At 42.0% G+C, this 23,086-nt stretch overlaps 1 protein-coding gene across 8 annotated transcripts in view; it reads right to left on the reverse strand.

Annotated features, from left to right (window-relative positions):
• Nucleotides 1-23,086, reverse strand: part of HECW1 (HECT, C2 and WW domain containing E3 ubiquitin protein ligase 1) — a 156,840-nt gene that overhangs the window by 101,306 nt on the left and 32,448 nt on the right. For 6 of the 8 annotated variants that reach the window (XM_080666302.1, XM_080666297.1, XM_080666298.1 and 3 more), the window contains exon 2: nt 13,347-13,404. The exons of the other annotated variants lie outside the window; for them this stretch is intronic. Coding sequence is in view for 4 of the 6 variants with exons in the window: in XM_080666297.1 (XP_080522423.1) it covers nt 13,347-13,373 (27 nt within the window). In the remaining 2 variants the exon portion in view is untranslated. The remainder of the gene's footprint in view (nt 1-13,346; nt 13,405-23,086) is intronic. 8 annotated transcript variants of the gene reach the window in all.

The raw sequence follows: 23,086 nt of genomic DNA on the forward strand, positions 1-23,086 counted from the left end.
TTCATTTTTGAAACAAGCAGGGGAATTTTAACTTCACCAAAGTATACTAACATTGGGATTTAGATGGCCTTTTTGGGAGTTCATGACAATTAAAGTACACATTATTCTACAACTAATAACACTTTTGTTTTTAAGAAAAGAAGATTAAGTTCTAAAAATGAGTGTGGGTTGAATCATGCATTTTAGATCCCAGGGACTGTAACTTACACACCAATCACATGCAAGTGATTGACTTTTTGTTTTACCAGCCATGAGGATCAGACCCCAGCAGCAGTCTATTCTTTACATTATATAAGTCTATTTAGCAGAAAGTTAGGCTTGTATTTTTTCCATCTTCCAAGACCAGGGCACTTGGAAAAAGTCAATTAACCCGATAAAGCCCATTGTCTTCATTCTGAGTCCTTACTGGCTCCCATAGCCTGCTTTTTTGAGTCTCTTGTTAGGAATTCCTCTGATCTCACTGGTGGTAACTATGGGATTACTACAGACAGAAATGGCAGACTTCAGAAAGCATCTCATCACATTATTGGTGCCGTACATTTTATTTTTAAAAAATATATTTTTATTGACTTCAGAGAGGAAGGGAGAGAGATAGAAATATCAATGATGAGAGAAAATCATTGATTGGCTGCCTCCTGCATGCCCCCTACTGGGATCGAGCCCACAATCTGGGCATGTGCCCTGACCAACTGGGAATTGAACTGTGACCTCCTGGTTCATAGGTCGATGTTCAACCACTGAGCCTCGCCAGCCAAGCCATACATCTTATTTTTTATAAAAAATGTTTGTCACTGTGCCATTCTGAAAACATATATACTATGGCATTGCCTGGAAACCAGTCATCCTCTCAGGAACAAAGGCAAAGCCTTTACCCCAGGAAGTATGAACAGCTCACCCACCTTACAGTCACTCTGGTTCTCTGAGAATTTTGGGGAGGATCTCAGTAATGTGACCACCATCCTGCATGCTTTGTCCACAGTCCTTTGTAAAATCTCCAAAAAAGAAAGGCTGCTGCTGGAGCCCATTTCCTCAGTTTGCACATAGTTTACGAGGACTGACAACATCTTACAATATTATTGAGATTAAAATCTACTTAGAATTGACATAGTCATGTATATAATTATGAATTAGACCAGCAATTTTCAACTGGTGTGCCACAAGAATTTTTAAAGCATGCAATTCCTGACTTTGGTCAGGGGCACTGACCTCTGTTCCCTATCAGGGGTCCTCAAACTTTTAAAACAGGGGGCCAGTTCACTGTCCCTCAGACCGTTGGAGGGCCGGACTATAGTTTAAAAAAAAACTATGAACAAATTCCTATGCGCACTGTGGGCCCAGGACGAGTCGGCTGCTAAGCAGGACAGGCAGCAGCACCCGGCGGGCCGGATAAATGTCCTCGGCGGGCCGCATGTGGCCCCCGGGCCGCAGTTTGAGGACCCCTGCCTTAGATTATCAAATAAAAAAATGACAACATCCAACACAACAATAGCAGTATGGTGTGAATGCATCAAAATTGTATCTATTTTTTGTCATATCAATAAAAATGTAATATATTCTTTGGTGTGCTGCAAAATTTTAGTAGTTTATTACTAATTAGTTTATTATTATTTAGTAATTAGTGTGCCATGAGATATAAAAGGTTGAAAATCACTGAATTAGACCAAACCATAATCAAGTTGGTGCAGCACCAATGAGCTTCCAAGCTGTGACTCCTTACGCCATTTACTCAGTCTTTTTAGACCTTAGTTTTCTAATATGTGAATGATTATTGTCAGAATTTAATGAGATAAGGCAGGTCAAGCTCTTAGCATTGAGAGTGCTCAATTAATAAAAACCTAAAATACTACTAGTGCTGCTTTAGTAAGGAAGACTCACTGGAAGGTAGGTCCCAGGCAGTTGGCTAGGCTTACTGGCCAAGGGTATCTTCACATCGTCACCAAAGCCCCACATCGTCACCAAAGCCCTCACACTTAAGCTCATTCTGAAGTAAACTTGCGGATTGTTCTTTATCATGGCCCTCCATGTTTGCTTACAGAATGTAAATTGCAAAGGTTAAACAATGTAGTGTATTTGTAATGATGCCCTATAACCCATTATTTTTTTTGCAAGGGGCTCCCTTTATTTGTAAGGTTTGTGCTTGAGTAGGACATTGTTGCACTGATGTTGAGAAGAATGAGAGATAGATTTTTATCCTTGTAGTGTCAGTCAGAGTCTTAAAAAAGAGTATAGAGTGTTTTCCTTTTGTTGAAGATACTTCTGCTGTGTTACTTTTTTTTTTTTTTTTTAACCAGAATTATCTGGAAACCATTCAATCTCCTGAAACTGTCAAATTACACCAGTGATCACTAGCCATGTGGTGAGAACAAAGGCATAGAAGGAAATATTAGTCAAGACAGACATTTGTCAGTAATTTACTAGACTGGAATAATGACAGTTTCCTGGAATAAGAAGGGCAACCTCAAAGTTGTTCCTTGAAGACCACGTTTCCCCAGCTCCCGCCCGATCTTTGCCCACATCATCCCCAATCAGATTTGCTGGCAGGATTTGTATTTCAAGATTGTGTGCTACCACCAACTCTGTTGTGAGCTCTCCTTGCATCCTTTCCCATTCTTTCCTAAGAGAGTGGGCCTTTCTGCTCTGTGATCCCACAGGAGTTCTAGTCCCCCCAAAGGATTTTTATTTTGTTATGGCTAGTTGACCTGTTCATGCTCATCACTGTGAAGACCTTGAGTTCAGTGTTCCCTGCTCTTTATATTTCCCTGGACCTGGCATGACTCTTAGAATTATAAAGGCCCTCTAAACTTTTGTAACAAAATTTATTTTATTCAGTATGTCCCTTATTTTTCCATAACAGTTTAAAGTGGCTATTAAAATAGATAAAATACATAAAGACATGATAAGTTAGCAGTAGATGGTGCAGAGGAAAAAGAACATACAGACAAAGTCATGTAAGAAAAAGGCTAATATTAAACTATATTTATCATGTCCTAAATGGATTTAATTGTTAAAAAATCACAATAGATGCTTCTTGAATGCAGCAAGTGGATAGTTGATTGCCCACATGCAATTCTTTTGTGACCATGTCTCCCCCGGGCATGCACAAGTGTTCTAGTTTACACTATAGATTGCTCTACTGGAGGAAGCAATTTAATCACTATCTCTTCACATCTGAACCATGGGAGATAGATAAACTGTCCTGTTTTTATTTATCTATTTTTAAATGTTTATTTACTTATTTATTTATTTAATCTATTGGTGTGACATGGTTCAATAAAATTATATAGGTTTCAGGTGTACCATTCTAAAATACATCATCTCTATATTGTATTGTGTGTTCGCTACCCCATGGATGTGTTCTGTTTTTAAATGGCACTGGATAAAGGACCACTTTTTTCTTAGACAGTGAATCTAATGTTTCACAACTTCTCAATTCTTCTTAATCTCTAAGAAAAATCTTACCTCACAGAGATCACACCATACTCTTTCCTCTCCCCAAAGAAAAGTGGCTCCCCCATTCTCTGGTCAAGTAGCAAGTTAACTGGTATCACTAAATTGCTCTCAGCATTTTCTCCATCCCACCAAATAATTCAAGTGCCTTTTATCTACTCTTACATTGGTGATAGCCAATATGACACTGATTAAAAGAAACCACATACACAAGCAAACTAACTCTCTGAGAATATTAGTAGTTTCAGTAACGTAATTTTCCAATAATTGATTTCAATCAAGGGTCCTAGTTAGGGTTAGATTAAGCACAGATTTTAATTGACCTGTGAAAAAGTGAATCCAGTGAGTCAGCCACTGAAAACATCTGATCATACTGTGTCCTACCTCTGAGGGAGTAAGAATCCATTTGTGTGTGACTTAAAGAACACACTAGATCAGATGGATTTAATTGACATTTATAAAACATTTACCCCAAAGCTGCAGCATATACATTTTTCTCAAATGCACATGAGACATTGTCAAATATAGACCACATATTAGGACACAAAATAAATATCTACCAGTTCAAGAGGATTAAAATCATATCAAGCATTTTCTTTGAGCACAATGGCATGAAACTAGAAATTAACTACACTAAAAACACTCAAAAACTTTCAAACATCACATAAACAGCAAAATATTAGGAATTTAGCAGGAGGCTAAATAGCATGTTATCAAACAATGAATGGGCTACTAATGATATCAAGGAAGAAATCAAAAATTTTCTGGAAACTAATGAAAATGAAGACACAACAAACCAAAATCTAAGGGGCACAACAAAAGCATTTCTGAGAGGGAAGTTCATAGTATTACAGGCCTACCTCAAGAAACAAGAAAAATCTCAAATAAATGATCAAACCCTGCAACTAAAATAATTAGAAGAACAATAAAAAAATCCCTGCATGAGTAGGAGAGAAATAGTAGAGATCAGAGTGGAAATAAATGACATAGAGACAAAAAACAAACAACAATACAAAAGATCAATGAGCCCAGCTGATGTGGCTCAGTGGTTGAGTGTCAACCTATGAACCAGGAGGTCACAGTTTGATTCCCAGTCAGGGTACACGCCTGGGTTGCATACACTGTCTCCACTGGGGGGTATGCCAATCTATGATTCTCTTTTATTATTGTTTCTATCTCTCCCTCTTCCTTTTTCTCTCTGAAATCAATAAAAAAGCATATTAAAAAGTAAAATAAATAAATGTTTTTAAATCCCTAGCGAGTTTGCTTGGCCTATATGATTGTGCTTTGTCTTGGTTTTCCACGTCCTTGCAACGAGAAGTTTGTCACTATCACTCTATCAGAGTTAGAACTTTGACCTGAACCCCTTTCCTCTTGCTTAGGGCCATAACCTGCCCTGCTAGTATTAACATCCTTCCCCTGAAAGCAGAATTCTGCTCAATTGCTTAGATGAACAATTCCCACAGCACACACAAGAAATCATGAGTTAATAGATGATACACTAAAAAAAGCTGTATAAATGCTGCATTTCAAAATCCCCTTGTCACATATTAAACACTTTGAGAGATCCTGCAGCAAAGCTATCAGATTCAATTTGTTTAACCTAGTGTTTCCCAAGTGTACTTGATCATAGAACCCTTTTGTGAACAACTACTAACATCTCACTTTGGAATATTAACACATTTACTCTATTTCTGTAAACATCTGTTTGGGTTTTTTTCATTTAGGAGAAACCACCATTCTTAATACACTAATCAGTTAAAGCTAACAGAATGAATAAATAATAAAAACATTCAGCAAGAGGGACCTGGAGAGTATTATGCTAAGCGAAATAAGCAGTCAGAGAAAGACAAGTATCATATGATCTCACTCATATGTGGACCCTAATGAACAAAATAAACTGATGAACAAAATAGATCCAGAGACATAGAAGCATGAAACAGGCTGTGGAATCTCAGAGGGAAGGCAGAGATGGGTGGGTGGGTGGGAAGAAATCAACCAAAGAACTTGTATGCATATATGCATAACCCATGGGCACAGACAATAGAGTAGTAAAAGCCTGGGGCAGGGAAGCGGGGGAGCTGAAAGGGTCAATGGTAGGGGGCGGGGGGGGGGGGGGTGGGGGGGACATATGCAATACTTTCAACAATAAAGATTTAATTAAAAAATAAATAAAAACAGTCAGCAAATACCTTTCTATTAATAATCATCATAACACAAATCGTTAATTTTTTGTTAATCCTCACCCAAGGATATGTTCCCATTGATTTTTAGACAGAGTAGAAGAGAGAGGGAAATATAGAGAGAAACATCGATGTGAGAGAGACACATCGATTGGTTGGCTCCCTGTACCCAACCAGGGCTGGGGAACCTGCAACCAAGGTACGTGCCCTTGACTGGAATTGAACCTAGGACCCTTCAGTCCACAGGCTGACGGTCTATCCACTGAGCCAAGCTGGCTAGGACTTAATTTTTGTTTCCTGATTCATATATCCATTATATTAAAATGTTTAGATCTCAGGTTGAAATTAAGCATTAAGTAGCAGAAATGGAACCAAACAAATTATTTGCAATACATTATCTATATATGTTTCTTTCCTTTTTCTGGGGGGAGAGAGGAAAGCCATATGCAAAGAAGGAAGATAAAAAAGGGTAGGCTCTGTTGTAGGAAATGCTGCTTTTAGAGCAGTAGCTTTTATTTAATCACTCCCTTGGTACACATTAGCCTAATGTATCACTTGTTAATTATTCCAGTATTTCACTGTGATATTATTAATCAGGAGAAAGGATGTTGGTGCTCATATTTTACTCTACTGCATTCTAACTTGGTTCAAACTAATTCTTCCTTTTTACAGTGCTCAGTAGACCTCTTATGCCACACACATAGCTTTATGACCAACATACTAACTCTTCACATTTACTATTTTGGGTAGTATGATAAAGCAAATAGCCAGTCATTATCCTTTTCCTTAAATACTCTCAAAATATTTATGATGGCCTACCATGGACCTAGAAGGTACAATAACTTGAAAAGGAATTTCCCATAGAAAAGAGTAAAAATAAAAGAAAATGATTTGCAAGGTAATGGGAAGTACACTTTAAAAATTAAAATTGCACTAGAAAAGCCATGTGTTAACTTGTTTTATTTTTATACCTGTTCATATGAAATAATAAAGTCAGATTCTTGAAAGCAGATGGCATCAATTTTTATAATAAGGAAGAGAAATCTTCCTCTCTTAATTAACTATAATTCATATTTCAGTTCCCAAGTAAGCATCCCTTCCTCAAGGACCCTCTTTACGTGTGCTCAGAAGCTGCATTCTTTTCCTTCAGAATACTCATATTGGCTACGACTTGAGTGACTCTTCTTCTTCACTAGATTGAAAGCCTGGAAATTGGGGTCTCACCATTTTCCCCCTGCACCCAGCACAGCATCTGACCCAGTGTAGCCACTTCATAAATATATCAGTGAGTAACATAAATTAAATAGTACATATTTGTTGAATAAATCTGTATGCAATGGAGGCTAGAGTTCTCAAAATAAGGTAATGTGGCACCTGAAATAGTACTTGACTTCTCAATTGTTTTTATTTCAAACTCTTTTGCTTAGAAGTAAATTAATAAGTAACTTGGATCACATTAGGCACACCTACTGAGGTTTTAGATGCTCTGATTCTTAAATAATATAGAGTTAGGGTTCTCATTTTTAATTTATTATATTGATTAACTAGAACATTGTGCTTCCCCCTCTGGAATTATAATATACTTTTTTTATACATAAATGCAATAAAAAAAGGAATGGGTTACTAGTATAAGTGTACAGAGATGCTATTGGGCAGCCCAGTGAGGAATGACAAAGTGATTCGAGAGAAAGTGATTAAATACCCCTTCCTCTAGTGACACCAAAGTCTTTGAGCTATAAGCGATCATGTTGGAGGCAAGTTTAGATAACAATTATAGCTCATTCTGTGGTTTTCAAGTACAGAGGGGCCATTTCGCTAGGAGGTAGGACCAGTGTTGAAAGAAAAGAGAGGAGAGATAATAATTCAACAGAGGTGGACTTAAGAAGTCCTGCTGCTCACACATTTTCATATATGATGATCCAAGGGAGCTGGAGAGCTGAACCATCTGTAGAAATAAACCAAGGTGGAGGAGGCAAGGCAGTTTTTATTGAGGTTTCTGTAAGTATGGTGTCAGTGGATTGTATATTGACTTAATGCTTTCTTGTACCTTCTGCTAAACTCCTTAACATAACTTTCCAGTAAGAGTGTTTGTCTAGAATGTCAGATATTTTCAAGAGGGCTGGGCAAGCAGAAAATTGTTTCCTGGCAATCCTACATAATAAAAGCCTAATATGCTAAGTGTCTGGTCGTCCAATTGGCAATTCAACTAACCAAAGCATAATATGCTAATGATATGCTAAGACCACTCAACAGCTGGCTATGATGTGCACTGATGGGGGGATTGGGCCCAAGCCAGCAGGCGGACATCCCCTGAGGGGTCCCAGACTGCAAGAGGGTGCAGGCCAGGCTGAAGGTCCCCCCCCCTCCCCACAGTGCACAAATTTCGTGCACCGGGCCTCTAGTACATATATAAAGTAAAGCTCATACTTCCACAACAAGGATATAATTTATGCATATCTAATTGGTGTTCAAATGAAGCCTGCATCATTATCAATACTATCATCATCATCATTTTCATTATCATCATCATCATCATCACCATCTCTACTGATGTTGAGCAACTACTATGTGTCAGGCATGTGGCAGGATCTTTCCCTCCATGCTACCTACCATTAAATTCTCTAAAAAACCCAAGTGCCTCTCTGTTATTATCTTTATTTGGGAAAGGGGAATTCATGGCTCCATGCAGTTGCCAGTGGTTTCCAAACTGTCCATCAAAATGACCTGAATAAAATGCAGATGCCTGGGTCTCACCAGAAAGCTACTGAACCAGGGTATCTAACAGTAGCTAAGTGGTTAGAGCATTGGCCCACACACTGAAGGGTCACAGAGTCAATACCCTGTCAAGGGCACATATCTGAGTTGCAGGTTCCATCCCTGGTCCCTGTGGGAGGCAACCAATCAATGTGTCTCTCACTTTGATCTCTCTCTCTCTCTCTCCTTCCCTTCTTCCCTCTCTTCCACTCTTTCTAAAAAGACACTGGAAGGAGGGTGAGGGCATGTGCTGGGGGGTAGAGGAGGATGGGGGAAGGTCAATTGGGGGGAAAAAAAGGAGACATATGTGCTACTATTTGTAATACTTTAAACAATAAAAAAAGAAAAGGAAAAAAAGTGTTACTAAAATAAGAAAAAAAAAGTCAATGGAAAAAATATCCTCAGGTAAGAATTAACAAAACAAAAAAAGAAAGAAAGAAGGTGTAGCTAAGCAAGCAGACCCAGGACCCATACATGCTGACACACAGTCTGTACTGAGACCACAAAGGAACATTAGTGATGCCATGTTCTCTAAGACTTCTGCACAATGCAAATGGGCATGGGGGAGGTGGGTGCAAACAGTGCTAGGGGACCCTAGTTCTTATTGAAAAAGAAAATTATGGTCTCTAAATACAGTACTACCAAGGAAAAGAGGCATCTCATCTGTGGCTGCATATTAAGCTGGCACTCCTTTGACTGAAAAAGAAAATCACTTACTCTACACTACTCAAGTAAGCAAAGCTCAAAGCAGTTAGCTATACACACACACACACACACTTTTACCACCTGCTGTTGGAAGAAAATATCTACGCAATGTGCGTGCCCTACTTTAAACTAATCTTTGAATTGCACACAAAGCATCCTTCCTGTACCTGTGTTCCTTTCTAGAGTTGAGTCTGCAAAGAAACTAGAAATACATTTCCCTTTAAGTGAGAAAAAAATACGTTTAAAAGACAGTCCAGACCTTTTATAAAAGCACTTACTTTGAAAGAACAGGACAGATTATGTATTCAAACAAGACACCTTCTAAAGAGTGTACCAGAAAGATGTTCAAAGCAAAAGTGCTTGCAGTGCTGGTCCTGCTGGGCATGGTTAATAGAAAGAGTAGACCCTCAGTCGCTGGTCCTCGGGGCTGCTGCGCCAGGATGACGCTCACAACAATGACTGTGTTATCACTTTCAGTTTGGAAGACTTAAGCAAGAACACAAAAGTTCCAAACCATAGATTTCCTTTATTATATAGGGTTTGGGGTCAAGGAGAAGGAACTGACCAGGAACATTCTGTATCAGGAGGGAGGTGTGCAATCATGAGCAGACAGGAGCTGAGTGGATCCCCCTGAGCCCGCTGCTTCTTTCTGGCTGATCTGGAATGACACACAGCCTCTCAGGCCTCACTTTCCACATGAGAAGTTTTAAAGATCCCTCAACTCGTAATGCCCTGTTCTTCCAAGCCCTGCCACCTTACACACGCTCTGACAGAGAGAAACCTAATGAGCCACGTTTTCGTCCCAGTTTCTTCTCTTCCCTTCCCTCCAGCCACAAAAGGTGGTCAGTTCTGGCAAAGGACCACATCTTACTTCGACCTCCCTACCCCAGAAGCTTTTGGTCAAATTCTGAAAAACCCAGAAGAACTGATTTGCTAAATTCTTTGGAGAATGTGCTAGACATGCAGATGAGCTTCTCAGATGCCCTTTAAGCTGTGGTCATGGCTAGGGTGCCTTGAGTCAGGTGGGCCTGTCTGCTCCTACCTAGCACAGCTGTCTCCGAACAGGCAAGTTTGCTCCTGGGGGCCAACTGTACTGGAAGAAACTCTGTTAGGCTGCAATTCCTGGCAGAATTCTACTTCCTTCCTTTTTTTATCACAGGTGTTACTTCCCTCTAGTACAACCAGAATCTAAGTCTGACAGACACAGAAGTCCTAATGTTTGTTTATTTTTCCAAAACACGATCTTTGTCAGGCTTCAGGAAACCCATCTTTGAGCAACAAGATACTCCTCTTTGTAGCAAAAAGATCTAGAGTGTAGATTTCTTTTCAATTCTCTTAGTCACAGACACTGTGGACAAAAAGGGGCCACATACTAAACCTGACAAGCTCAGGGGAGGCCTGCATGGCAGCCTTACAAACTCAGAGACCTAACGTGACCACATAGAATGATCTGAAATGAAAACTTTCTAATTAAAAGCAGTTCAGGTGGGTATTGCTTACTCCAGTGGTACCCAAGAACCCCACTCCCACTAGCATTGGAGAAATACCATCCGTTCATTTCTCCGATAACACAAGAAATTGTGGTTATGCTCCTATTATACAAACTACATCCTTCGGGAGCATCAGTTGTGATCTCAGTCCTCTCTCTCCCATTAATCAGGCAGAGATCACTCACATAAATTTTCAGGAATAGTTGGCAGTTAGACAGATAAGATCAGAGCAAGGACCATAGGCCAGGTACAGAAGGTCACCAGGGTGCCTATCAATGGGCAAAACTGGGAAAACAAAAACACCTCCCCAAGGGTAATCTTTCCTCCCTAGCATTTCGATGGTCATGTGCTTTAGACCCCCTGGTCTTTCTTCCCCAGAGATAACATCTAGGCCTCCGTTGTGTGTCAGCTCCAGGTTCTGAAAAGCAGCAAAACCAAACAAACAGTCCCATGGCTGACCTCAGGACCAGCTTCAATGAAGAATGACCCTCTGTCCTGGTGCAGACCAATCAGTGGAGACCATGACCCTGAAAGGACACCCTGGAAAGCTGCTGAATATTCTATTGAGATCCTCCCCTAGGACCTCTCCTAAAAGTTCTACCATTAAAAGCCCTTAGAACAAAAGGACCCAGTGCTCTCCCTCCCAGGGGTCTGTGTGAGGGTAGAACACCACAGTTTTCCCTTCTCTTCTTCCCACGAGGCAGGTGAACTTTACCTTTTCTCCTAAGCTTCAAAGACCCTTCTCTTGGCTCTATAACTTGTTTCTTGACCTCATTTCTTCTACCTCTGTGCCTTTCTAAATAAATATTCTCTTACAGTTTGAGTCTTGGCTCTGAATTCTTTCCTAGCTAGACCTCAGGCCCCAAAGTTGCTGAACTGAGGTCCAGTCTGACCCCACCGGTCTAACACCTGGTGCCATTCTTGCTGCTGCCAACAGAGGGAGAATATCCAGCCACTGCATTTCCTGGATCACTGAATAAATTGCTTCAAGTGATCTGTAAACACATTTAGCTTTGCTGTTATATCCAAGGAGTCTTATTAGAGGTGCGGCTTGTATCTGAAGACACACATGAACTGAGATTCTCTAGGACAGTGGTCGGCAAACTACGGCTCGTGAGCCACATGTGGCTCTTGAGTGTGGCTCTTCCACAAAACATCATGTGCGGGTGCGCACATACAGTGCTATTGAAACTTCGTGGCCCATGTGCAGAAGTAAGTTTTCGGCTCTCAAAAGAAATTTCAATCGTTGTACTGTTGATATTTGGCTCTGTTGACTAATGAGTTTGCCGACCACTGCTCTAGGACATGGGACTTTCTAAGGATACCAGTCCTAGAAAGAGGAGAGGAGGGGCATTCTCCTGGAATGTTCAATGCACCCACAAAAGGAAATACTTGGTTGTTTTAAAGACTTCTCACTGTATTGTTAAAGTCAGAGAGAAAATTCAGGAGTCCCAGAAGAATGTAAACAGATGAGGGTGCTGTGTGTTGGGGGAAATGTTTTCTTAGCAATAATCAAGCTTTCACCAAACGGAGAAGACGACGGGGAGGAATCAAGACTCTGCTGCCAGCACAACAAACTAAGAAAAGAGGCATTTAAAATTACTGAACTGTGACTGTCCCTGGACATTTGGCAGCAAATGACTAAGTACTAATTTAATGCTTCTTGAATAAAACACATAAAGTGCTCATTCTCTAAGTTACTATAAACTTATCAATTAAGAAAGCTCTCATCTGGGTGAGTTGGAAGCAGTGGCCTGTGGTGTAAGAGAAGACCTGAGCTTGAGGGTTGCTCACCCTTCTGTGAGCTGATGGATGCCAAGACCCTCACTGAACATCTCCTGGCTCCCTTGTCCTCACTGCAGTTATTTCAGGGATTAACTGGATACACATGTGGATGTGCTCAGTAAATCTGCAAAGTGCTATGCAGGTGTAAACTTTTATTTATTTTTTAAACAAAAGCCTCAGTTAAGGATTGGCTGAATGCATATTCCCAGGGCAATACTAGGGCCCTATGGATGGAGATTCCAGCTCAGACAGACAGCCTCATTCAAATCCCTGCTCCTTATACACCAGACACTTTGGAGCAGTGACTTAGCCCTCCATGGCTCAGTTCCCTCATAGGTAAGGTAGGAACAATGGTCATACCCATGACTTCAGCTTGTGGTGAGTAAAAAAGGAACTCACCCAGGAAAAGCATCCAACACAAATCATGATTTGTGGGGCTTTCCCTAGAAGTTGTAGAATTTCTGAAATATAGAAAGGAGTGGACTTGGAGGGATGTCTGAGAGAAGCTGGGAAAGCCCTTCCTGGGAGAGCCACCAACTGCAAGAGGCCCTTCTAATGAACTGGCAACCTTCCCTGGGGCCTGGCAGGAAACATCATTGCTCTTGTCTCCAGGTGTATTTCTCTGTGTCCATATTTACTGTAAGGTAATTAACCACAGGCCAGCAAAGCTCCCGGCTGGCATTTGGGGAGGACCATCATAGAGTGGTGTGTTTTTTTCCAGGTATAAATACACTTTTCACAACTGTACATTCACATCACACAAGAGGAGTTGTCATGCAAAGAAAATTATCTTAAAATGGAGCACAGTCGAGTTTGGGATTGATGAAGGTGATGGATCTCAAATGTCAGGACTGTGCTTGAAAGAATCTCTGGGCTGGGTAACCACACTAAGCTCTGGACTGAGGCACATTCCATTATGAGTGGAGTGGGTTTATAATGGAATGACATGGATGGGTTCTTATAATCAGAAAAACACACTGACCTTCACACTACACAGGTGCAGCAGCATAATGACCCACCACGTGTATGCGCATCAATTCCTGGGGAAAATCCAATGAGGTTAACTCAGTGTGTATCCCAAGCAAACAGAATCAGTGACATTACCCACATGAAGAACTTGGTGCCCCCACACCCCACCAAGATACCTGTCCTGGGAAACCAATATGTAAGGAGAAAAATTACATGAGGATGATACCTACTTTAATAAATGGACAAAATGTAGCAAGCAACATATTTTGTGTCATTCATGAATAAATTTTTTTAATCCTCGCCTGAGGACATGCTTAGAGAGAAGAAGGGAGAGAGAGAGAGAGAGAGAGAGAGAGAGAGAGAGAGAGAGAGAGAGAGAGAACATCAATTAGTTGCCTTCCATATGTGCCCCAACCAGGGATTGAACCCACAAACCAGGTATGTGCCTTGATCAGGAATCAAACTGGCAATTCTTTGGTGCACCAACTGAGCCACTCTGGCTGGGCATGAATAATATGATTCGGATTGTAAAATTTAACTTTAAGGAGTAGGAATCATGGGCCTACATTTTTCTTTTCTTTTCAGGAAGCCAAGATTTGGTATGGTGTCTTTGGAGAGGGAAAGTTCTGTGTTTGAGAAAACTAAAAAAATCCTCAGATATGCACCACTCATAAGACCTCTTCAACCACAATGAAGTTGGATCTATAGTTAAACTGCTGAAAATATCACTGACTCATCTTGGTGTCTTTCTCACTTAGAAATGTACTCAGATGTGTAAGACTGAAGACAGAGCACCATCCCCTTACATGTAGAGTCTAGCAGAGTATTACACCAAATGGCAATCATTGGTCACAGCCTTGTAGGACACAGAAACCTTGTCAAAATTTAGACCTTGAACATAAAGATGCCAGGCACAAGAAAATTGCTGAAGGTATTTTACCAGGGTCCTCTTAATCCCAGTATCACTTTAGTTTATGAATCTTTATTCTGATTTTATAACCTCATCTTCCTCTGACGTTAAAGTTGCTATAAAAGTAATCAATATGGTCTTATTCCAGAATAAAATAATATATGACGTAAGGTTTTCAAACCCTCTGTGAAACCTGAAGTTTTGCTGACAAATGAGTTCATGTGAGAAATGAATCAATCACAAGCTTGCACTCTGAGTGCATAGATTAGGGTTCCATCCCTGGTGTGAGCAAATTTGAACGGGGGGAAAGGGGGAGGGAGAGAGAGAGAGAGAGGGAGAGAGAGAGAATTTGACCTCCATATACTCAGATTCTGCTCTGTGCCATCTCCATGCTGGGTGCTGCTTGGCTTCTCAGTGGTGAGGAAACTGCCTGGCGGTCCCTCCTTAAGGCCCCTTTCCCTGTCATGACCACTGGCCTCCCAGCAGCACCCCAGGAGGCCCAGCTCTGCTCCATTTGCTGGAGGTCCTCAGATCTTCATATGTTCACACTAGGGGCCTGTATTCCTGCCCATGACCTCAATTACTATCCAAATATTGATAACTCCCAAGTTCTGTGACAGCTTCAAGCTGTCATCTGATGTCCAAAACTTAGCACGGAGAATACTGGTGTAAATTGTTTTCTTACAGTTTTTTAACTGTTTAACTGAAAAACATGATGCTGGCAATGAAGAATGAGAGCAGAAGCAGTAGTGGAGAGTATTAAAAAATGACCAGTGTCAAACAGGATCCAGCTCTAGGGGATCCAAGAAGATAGTACAGTCGGTGGAAGCTACACTCACCTCCTCCCAGGACCAAACTGAAATTACAACTAAATTATAAAACAATCATCCTAAATAACCACATGAAGACTAGTTGAAGAGAAGTCTTATAACCAAGGATTTCCAGAAGATGCCACATCGAGACTGGTAGAAAAGGCAGAGATGCAAAAGGTGCTGGCCCTGCTCCCCTGGGCAATGGCTGCCGTTCTGAGGGATATCTCACCTGCAGGGGTTTTCCCCTGAGAAATGCAGGGTCTAAACCTCATGCCAGGCTCCCCATCCCAGAGCACCAGAGCTAGGAAGAGGAGGTCACATAATAACTGACTGTGAAAAGTAGCGGAGTTTCTATCCGCCAGGGAGAGATGGAGTCCACTAGAAATACAGGCAACTACTTAAAGGGCAAAACCACATTTAGCCTGCAGCCACTCACTCTGGGCTCTGGCGGAGGGAAGGTAGAGTGGAATAGAGTCGTATGAAGAGAGTCTGGGGTTTCTGGCTCTGGGGATGGAGCTGAAGGGCAAGTGCCAGGATCCCCGTGCTAAGTCATTCTCCCATACCGTAGACACACTCTTTCTTAGCTAGAGCAATCCCCTCCCTGTGGCATCAGGCTGGGGGAAAGCAATAGCCCCAACTTCTGGACTCCTTCTCACCCCACCCAGTGGAACTTATACCTTACTGAGGGGTAGAGCAGAGGCTCTTCCAATCACCGAGCCTAACAGGCAGCCAGCAGGCAAAGCTAGACTGGGTGGACCTCAAAGTGCTTTGGGACTGTTGTTTACCTACCACTGGGTTCAGGGCTGGTAAAAGCCAGCCCTGGTGCATAGCTTGATCATTCATGCACAACCCAGGTGCAGTAGAGGCAACCACAAGCAGTGGATCGCTTGTAGCTCCAAACAGGTTGCTGAGGGGGAGTCACAGGAAGCATCTTATATTGGCCTGCACCAGAGTCCACCCCAAGAGGCCCAGAACCAACACACCCAGTGGCCTACTTCAGACAACAGCAGAACAGGATCCAATAAGTTTAGCAAGCAGCATATTTTACATATATATACATATATATTCATATATATGTATATATGTATATACATATATACATATATAACTATACATATACATACTAGTGGCCTGGTGCACAAAATTCATGCACATTAAAAGGGGATTAATTAGAGGAAATAATTTAATATTGCTATTTGCCCTTTCTCTATAATAGAAGTGTCAGAGATGAAAGAAAATTAGTAAAATGTGTATGAAAATCTTCCTCCTGTCATAGTCTGGGGCACACCACAGGACCCAGAGTCAAGTCCCTGTCCACCCACATGCACCTCAAAATTGCTTGAGACCCAGACCCAGCCGCACGCCCCCCCCCCACCCCCCCGCATTAGGCTAGATCCAGACCCGGCCAGTCCCACCCTTGTCAAGCCCTGCCAGGTAGGGGGCGTAGATTCAGGTCCCCTGGCCCAGTGCTGGGGTGGGGGGCGTGGCCTGAGGTCCCCTAGCCCAGCACCAGGACAGGAAGCGCACCTTGAGGTCCCCTGTCAAGCCCTGCCTGACGGGGGGCATGGCCTCAGGTCCCCTGGCCTGGCACTGAGGTGGGGGGTTCGGCCTGATGCCAGGTTCCCCCAGCCTGATGCCAGGGCGGGGGATGCAGCCTGAGGTCCCCTGTCAAGCCCCACTGGGGCGGGGGAGGGTGTAGCTTCAGGTCCCTGCTGATTGCTTGTTAAGGCTCCTTATGGGAACTTGGCCTCAGCTGTGGGTGCAGCCATCTTTGTGATGGAGTGATGGTCAATTAGCATATTCTCTCTTTATTAGATAGGATTACATATACATATACATATACATATACATATACATATACATATACATATACATATACATATACATCAGCAGGCATTAACCCCTGCTGCAGTCAGCACCTGCACAGAAGCTTACACACCGTGGTCAGGGTTGAGCCTTATAGTCAGCCAGCCTGAGGGTCAATCCCACACACAAACAGGCCAATGGCAAACAAAACTCAATTATAACAGAAGAGCCAAAGTAACCCACAAGGGACCCTCTTCTCACAATCCAGTTGCCCTCAGCTGTTGCCTGAGCTTTCTGTTCATGCTGAGCTTGAAGCCTCGTGGTGGCTGGTACCATGGATCTGTCTCTCGCCCAATCGTGTGAGCTGGGCCCTCCCTGGAGAAGAAACCTGAGTTCCCCGAGATGTGTGATCAGTGCTGGGGCCCCGCCAGCAGGCCAGGGGATCCCAAGGCAGGTGCTGGGCGTGGAGGCCACGGGGGCATAGGCTACCAAGGAGACAGAACTGAACCTCACATCACCTTGCTTGGCCCCAGAGGATGACTGGTTAGCCAGAGACGGGTAAGATTCCTTAGGGAAGGAACAACCTAAGACAGGCACAGTCACAGAGGGGCCATCAGGAGAGAACTTGGGGATCAACAGAGGTGGGGCACAGACCCTCACCCCCCCAACCTTGCAGGGGCCTGAACCCTCACCCCATCTGAGGGAGGTCTCCTGCCCCCATGGCTGCTTTGCTTCCCACGCCCAGCTCAGATTGGGACACAGGTGACAGACAGTGACTTGGCCCAGCTCAGATTGGGACCCAGGTAACAGACAGAGACTTGGCCGACAGCAGCTGCCCTATATCTAAATCCAGCCTAGCACCAGGAATGCTCAGGGCCTACTCAAGAATGCAAATAATACTTTCCACTAATATTTACAGGGTAAACTAAGATTGTTGGTAGAGTATTAAATTTGACAGTAAAATAATAATCAAGTTTTCAGATTAATTTAAATAGGCTAATTGAAATAAGTGAATATTCAAGAAAATTTAATTGTACTGGACAAAAAGCTGTTCCTAAAGTGGTAACTAAAATTTCTATTGGTAGTTCATCTCATGGTAAAATTCCTGAACATGAAATGAAACTAAAGCAGTCATATTTTTGTGCAAAATATTAACATTTAAAGTTATCAAGACTGCATTATAAAATTTACAAAAGCCTCCATTAATCAGAAAAGGGGGGATAGTAGGGTAATATCATGTAAGGAAAAATATCCTCTAAGTAAATTACATCTAGAAAATTTTTACTTTACAAAATTAATTTTCATTTGTAATGCTAACAGCAAGACACCCATGAAAAACACACATGGTGTCTAAATAAGACAAAGGAAAATCGTTTGGGCAAAAATAAAAAGGATCCCAAATCAATTACATAGAAAAGATTCCTTTATTAACTTTTGGTCGAGAATATGTTTGTATATTTTCAGAAAACAACTCCAAGACCATGTGGATTCCTGCAACAGAGAGGAATTGACAGGTCTACTCCAACCACGAAGACAAGAGGAGAAACAGTCCAGAGATGGAAGATGCTGACGACGCCTTGCCACGCTAGCAGTCAGCAGCTGTGCGACGCAGCAGGTTGCCTAGGACCAAACCAGAGAGGGTCGGACCTGCATTGCCACCATGTGCCCACCATCCAGATATCATTGCTGACATGTACACATAAGGAACTGTATGACATTGAAACGGGGACTCAGAACTGTTGGACATTGAAATCGGGACTCAAACATTTTTTGTTATTATATGTTTATTTCTAGTCTGCAGAGGCAAGATTTTTTAAAGGAAAGAAATGGGGGAAAAAATAGATACAGAGGCAAAGAAGCATTGAACAGACTGTCCAACTACAGCGGGAAGGCAGGGGAGGTTGGGGGGGGGGGGCTGTAAGAGATCAACTGAAGGACTTGTACGCATGCATATAAGCATAACCAATGGATACAAGACACTGGGGGGTGGGAGCAGGTAAAGGCATGTACTGGGGGGAAGGGGAGGTCGGGGGGAGGTCAATGGGGAAAAAAAAAGGAGACATATGTATTACTATTTGTAATACTTCAAACAATTAAAAAAATTAAAAAATAAATAAAATGTTTATAATAAAAAAATAAAGTACTTAAAGACAAAACACAAACAAACAAAAACAAAGTAACCCACATAAGGGACTACCAGAGCACCCAGCTCAGGTGAACAAGGACACTGCACCACTGGACCCCACAAGACACCTACTGTATTAGGCCACCCAACAAAGACTGGGAGTGATAGGCGAGCTACCGAATACATGGAAACAAACACAAAGAGGCAGCCAAAAAGAAGAGTGTGTTCTATTTGAGCTGCTTTTGGGGCAGAGCAAATATTAAGCATTTTAAATCATTCTTTGCTTACTGTCCACAGACAGCACAGAAGACACATTTTGATAGCACTTCCTATGTGTCAATGAGGTAGTTGAAACAAAAACTTTGTGCATCCTGCAATAAGGAAACAAAATTCTCTAGATGTGTTTTTATTATTGTGAACTGACCATCTTGTTCCATAAGCAAAAAACAAAAACAAAAACAAAAACAAAACTCTAAAGACTGAGAGCAAATGGGAGAAACTGACTTGGGGAGGGTGTGAAGTGGTGGCTGGGGACTTGAGTTCTGCTCATCCCAGTACCTAAGGTATGCATTTTGAAGAACTGGGTAAATCTGACCCCCAAACTTTCAAAAGAAAGAGATTAATCTTTTTTCTGTAACACAACGTGGCCATAATATAAACTAGAGGATCAGGAAAAATAGCCTGAAAACGGCAGTCTAAATTACAGTGAAATTTTACAACTTGATTTATTCTGTTGCCGACAGGGCAAGTGGACAGAAGTGTCCTATGTCCAAGCCTTCATGGCTCTATAAAATGACCCTAGCCTATGTGAGCACTGCAAAATAGACCCGCCATGCTTACTGTAATGACCCATGGTCCCAAACCCCCCTTAAAGGATGAGATAGCCCCACCAGGAGTTCCTAAGGCAACAGCCTCTGAACCAACACCACCTTTCTCTTCAGGGAGCCAAGCCCCTCCATAACTGGGAATCTCACCCAAGGGTTTTTTCCCAGTATAAGAGGCAACAGAATCTTAGGGAGTAATTAGAGTACAAGTCCCCTTTACTCTGTAAGATTTAATGACAATCAAGGAGAAGGTAGAAAGCTTCACAGATGACCCTGACATATTTATAAATGGAGAAAAGCACCCCAACGTTTAGTTTAACCTCTAGAGGCAGTAATTTCCTTCTACACGAGGCATTAACTGGCTTAGAGAGGGATATGGTCTGCAGAATTGGAAAGGAATATGCTAATGGTTTTAATGCTGAAAATCCAGACTATCCCTCGGGAAATTAGGCTATCCCTTGGGATGATCCAAACTGGGACTAAAGTTCTGGTAAAGGAATATGGTTTCAGGACCGTATGTTACATTGTTTACTTCAGGGATTGAAGGGACCAAGGAAGAAACCAGTCAATTACAATAAATTGGCTGTGATTGACCAGGGACCTCAGAAAAATCCTATAGCCTGTTTATAAAGTCTGAGAAAGGCAATGGTTAAATTCAGAGACTTAGATCCCAGTGACCCCCGGCAGGGTCCATAGTGCTAAAGAACAAATTTATAACCCCATCTGCTCCAGACTTAGAAAGGAAGTTACGGAAGTTGGACATGGGTCCTTCCACTTCACTTACTAATAGTTTAACTACAGCCAACATGGTTTTTTACAATTGAGACCAAGAGGAGGAGGAGAGGGCCTGGATAAAGGAGGAATGCAAGGAAAAAATGCAGGGACAATTATTAGTTGCATTACAGGGACACCAGCCACAGCAGGGAAAGCCCCACCAAGGCTCAGGCCAGAGACAAATAGGCCCTCCTGCTATTTGTCACCAATGCAGGAAGCCTGGGCATTAGAGATCAGAATGCCCACAAGACTCTGGCATACCTAGCAAGCCCTGCTCCCTATGTAACAAGATCGGTTATTGGAAACAGACTGCCCTGAGGGCCAGAAGGCCTCCGAGTCGAATTCCCACTCCTTAATGGCCTAGGATTGATGGGGCCCTCAGGCTCCATTGGCTCCTGCTAAAACCATTGACATTTCTGGGAGGAAGCCAAGGGTGACCCCAGATGTGGCAGGTAGGGCCTGTTAATTTCCTTCTTGATATGGGAGCTGCCTACTTTGGGCTAACTTCCTCCTCCAGGAAACTTTCCTCATAAACCAGGCAATGAGAGTGGAGGGAAACTGTCCTCAAATGGATAACACCTCGATTGGATTGCCTTTGGGGATGTACCACATTCTTACATTCATTTCTAACAATACCTGAATGCCCCACCCCCTTGTTGGGGTGAGAAATATTAACCAAAATGAGAACTAGATAATATTCTCTGTTCCTGGAGAAATAGTAAATCTCCTAATATTAGAATCAACAAATAAAAGCCATAAGGAAGACCCAGACTTAGACATAGACTCATAGGTCTAGGCAGCAGGAATACAAACAAGGTTGGGCTAACTATGCCAAACCTGTCATAATCACATTAAAATATACTACCAAATACCCTATTAATTCTAAGGCAAGAGAGGCCCACAAAAATTATATCCTTGAACTTGGCCTTTTAATCACCTGCAATGCTCCCAATAACACTCCTATTCTATCTATACAGAAGAAAGATGGGAAATACCAGCTTGTTCAGGACCTAAGAATAATTAATGAGGCAGTGACTCTTATCCATCCTGCGATTCCAAATCCCAATACTATTCTCAGCAGAGTACCATCAAGAACACAATGGTTTTCAGTACTAGATTTAAAAGATGCCTTTATCTGTATCCCGTTAGATCCAGCTTGTCAATTTTTATTTGCCTTTGAATGGACAGACATACAGGGGTTTCAGCAGCAACTTACTTGGACCGTCCAATTTCAAGACTTCAGAGATAACCCCCATCTCTTTGGCCAAGCCTTAGCAGAGGATTTAAAGAACCTATCACTAGAGGGGGTTGAATAGATCTTACAGTATGTTGATGATATTCTAATTTGTTCTCCCACCAAAGAATTCGGGGGAAAGTATTTAAAACAGACCTTAAACTTCTTGGCAGAAGGGGATATAAAGTTTCCAAGGAAAAGGCACAATTTGTGCAACAAAAAGTAAACCACTTAGGTCTAACCTGGACACCTGGAGAAAGAATTCTATCCCAAGAAAGAATACAAGCTATCCAAAGTGCACCCAGGCCCACCATGCAAGACAACTGAGGGTCTTTTTAGGAATAACAGGATACTGTACACTTTGGATCTTGGGGTATGGAGAAAAAGCCAATCCCCTATATAGTGGCCTATGGGGAGATAGCAAAATCTGGATAAAAGAACAGAAAATGGCCTTTATAGAGCCAAAGGAAGCCTTACTGCAGGCACCTGCCTTGGGCATACCTAACGCTGAAAAGCCTTTCCATTTCTATATCACAGAAAGGGAGGAGTTAGCAATAGGAGTCCTTAGCCAAGCTTTAGGTCCAACTAAGAGACCTGAAGGATACCTATCTAAGCAGTTGGACTCAGTGGCAAGAGGATGGCTGCATTGTTTAAGGGTTATTATAGTGGCAGCTATATTAATAGAAGCCCTAAAAAATAATTCTAGGCCAGGAAATTATTCTATATACCTCATATCAGATGAACTCTGTCCTAAATCTCAAGGGACCTCATTGGCTAACAACCTCCTATTGAAATATCAGCTAATACGATGAGAAAACCCACAGATAAAAATTAGACCCTATTCCACATTAGATCCAGCAACCTTAATGCCAACCCCAGACCTGGAAATGTCCCCTGGTTGCTGTGAAATTATAGAACATATGCCACCTAAGAAGATCTTAAGAATGAACCTCATTTAAATCCTGATAACATATGTTCTCGGATGGCAGCTATATGAGGGATGGAACCCGCTATGGGGGATATGAAATTGTTTCTCTTCACCAAACTATAGAAGCTAAGGCTCCATCACCTGGAACCTCAGCCCAATTGGCAGAACTGATTGCATTAACCAGGACTCTGGAATTGGGCAGGAACAAGAGATTAAATATATACACTGATTCCAAATAAGCCTTTTTGGTCTGACATGCTCATGCTGCTGTCTGAAAAGAAAGAGAGTTCTTAATAGCTAAAAATAGCCCCTAAAATATGGAACACAAATTTTAAAACTA

This window comes from Plecotus auritus (genome assembly GCF_963455305.1).
Source record: "Plecotus auritus genome assembly, chromosome: 4".
NCBI lineage: Eukaryota > Metazoa > Chordata > Mammalia > Chiroptera > Vespertilionidae > Plecotus > Plecotus auritus.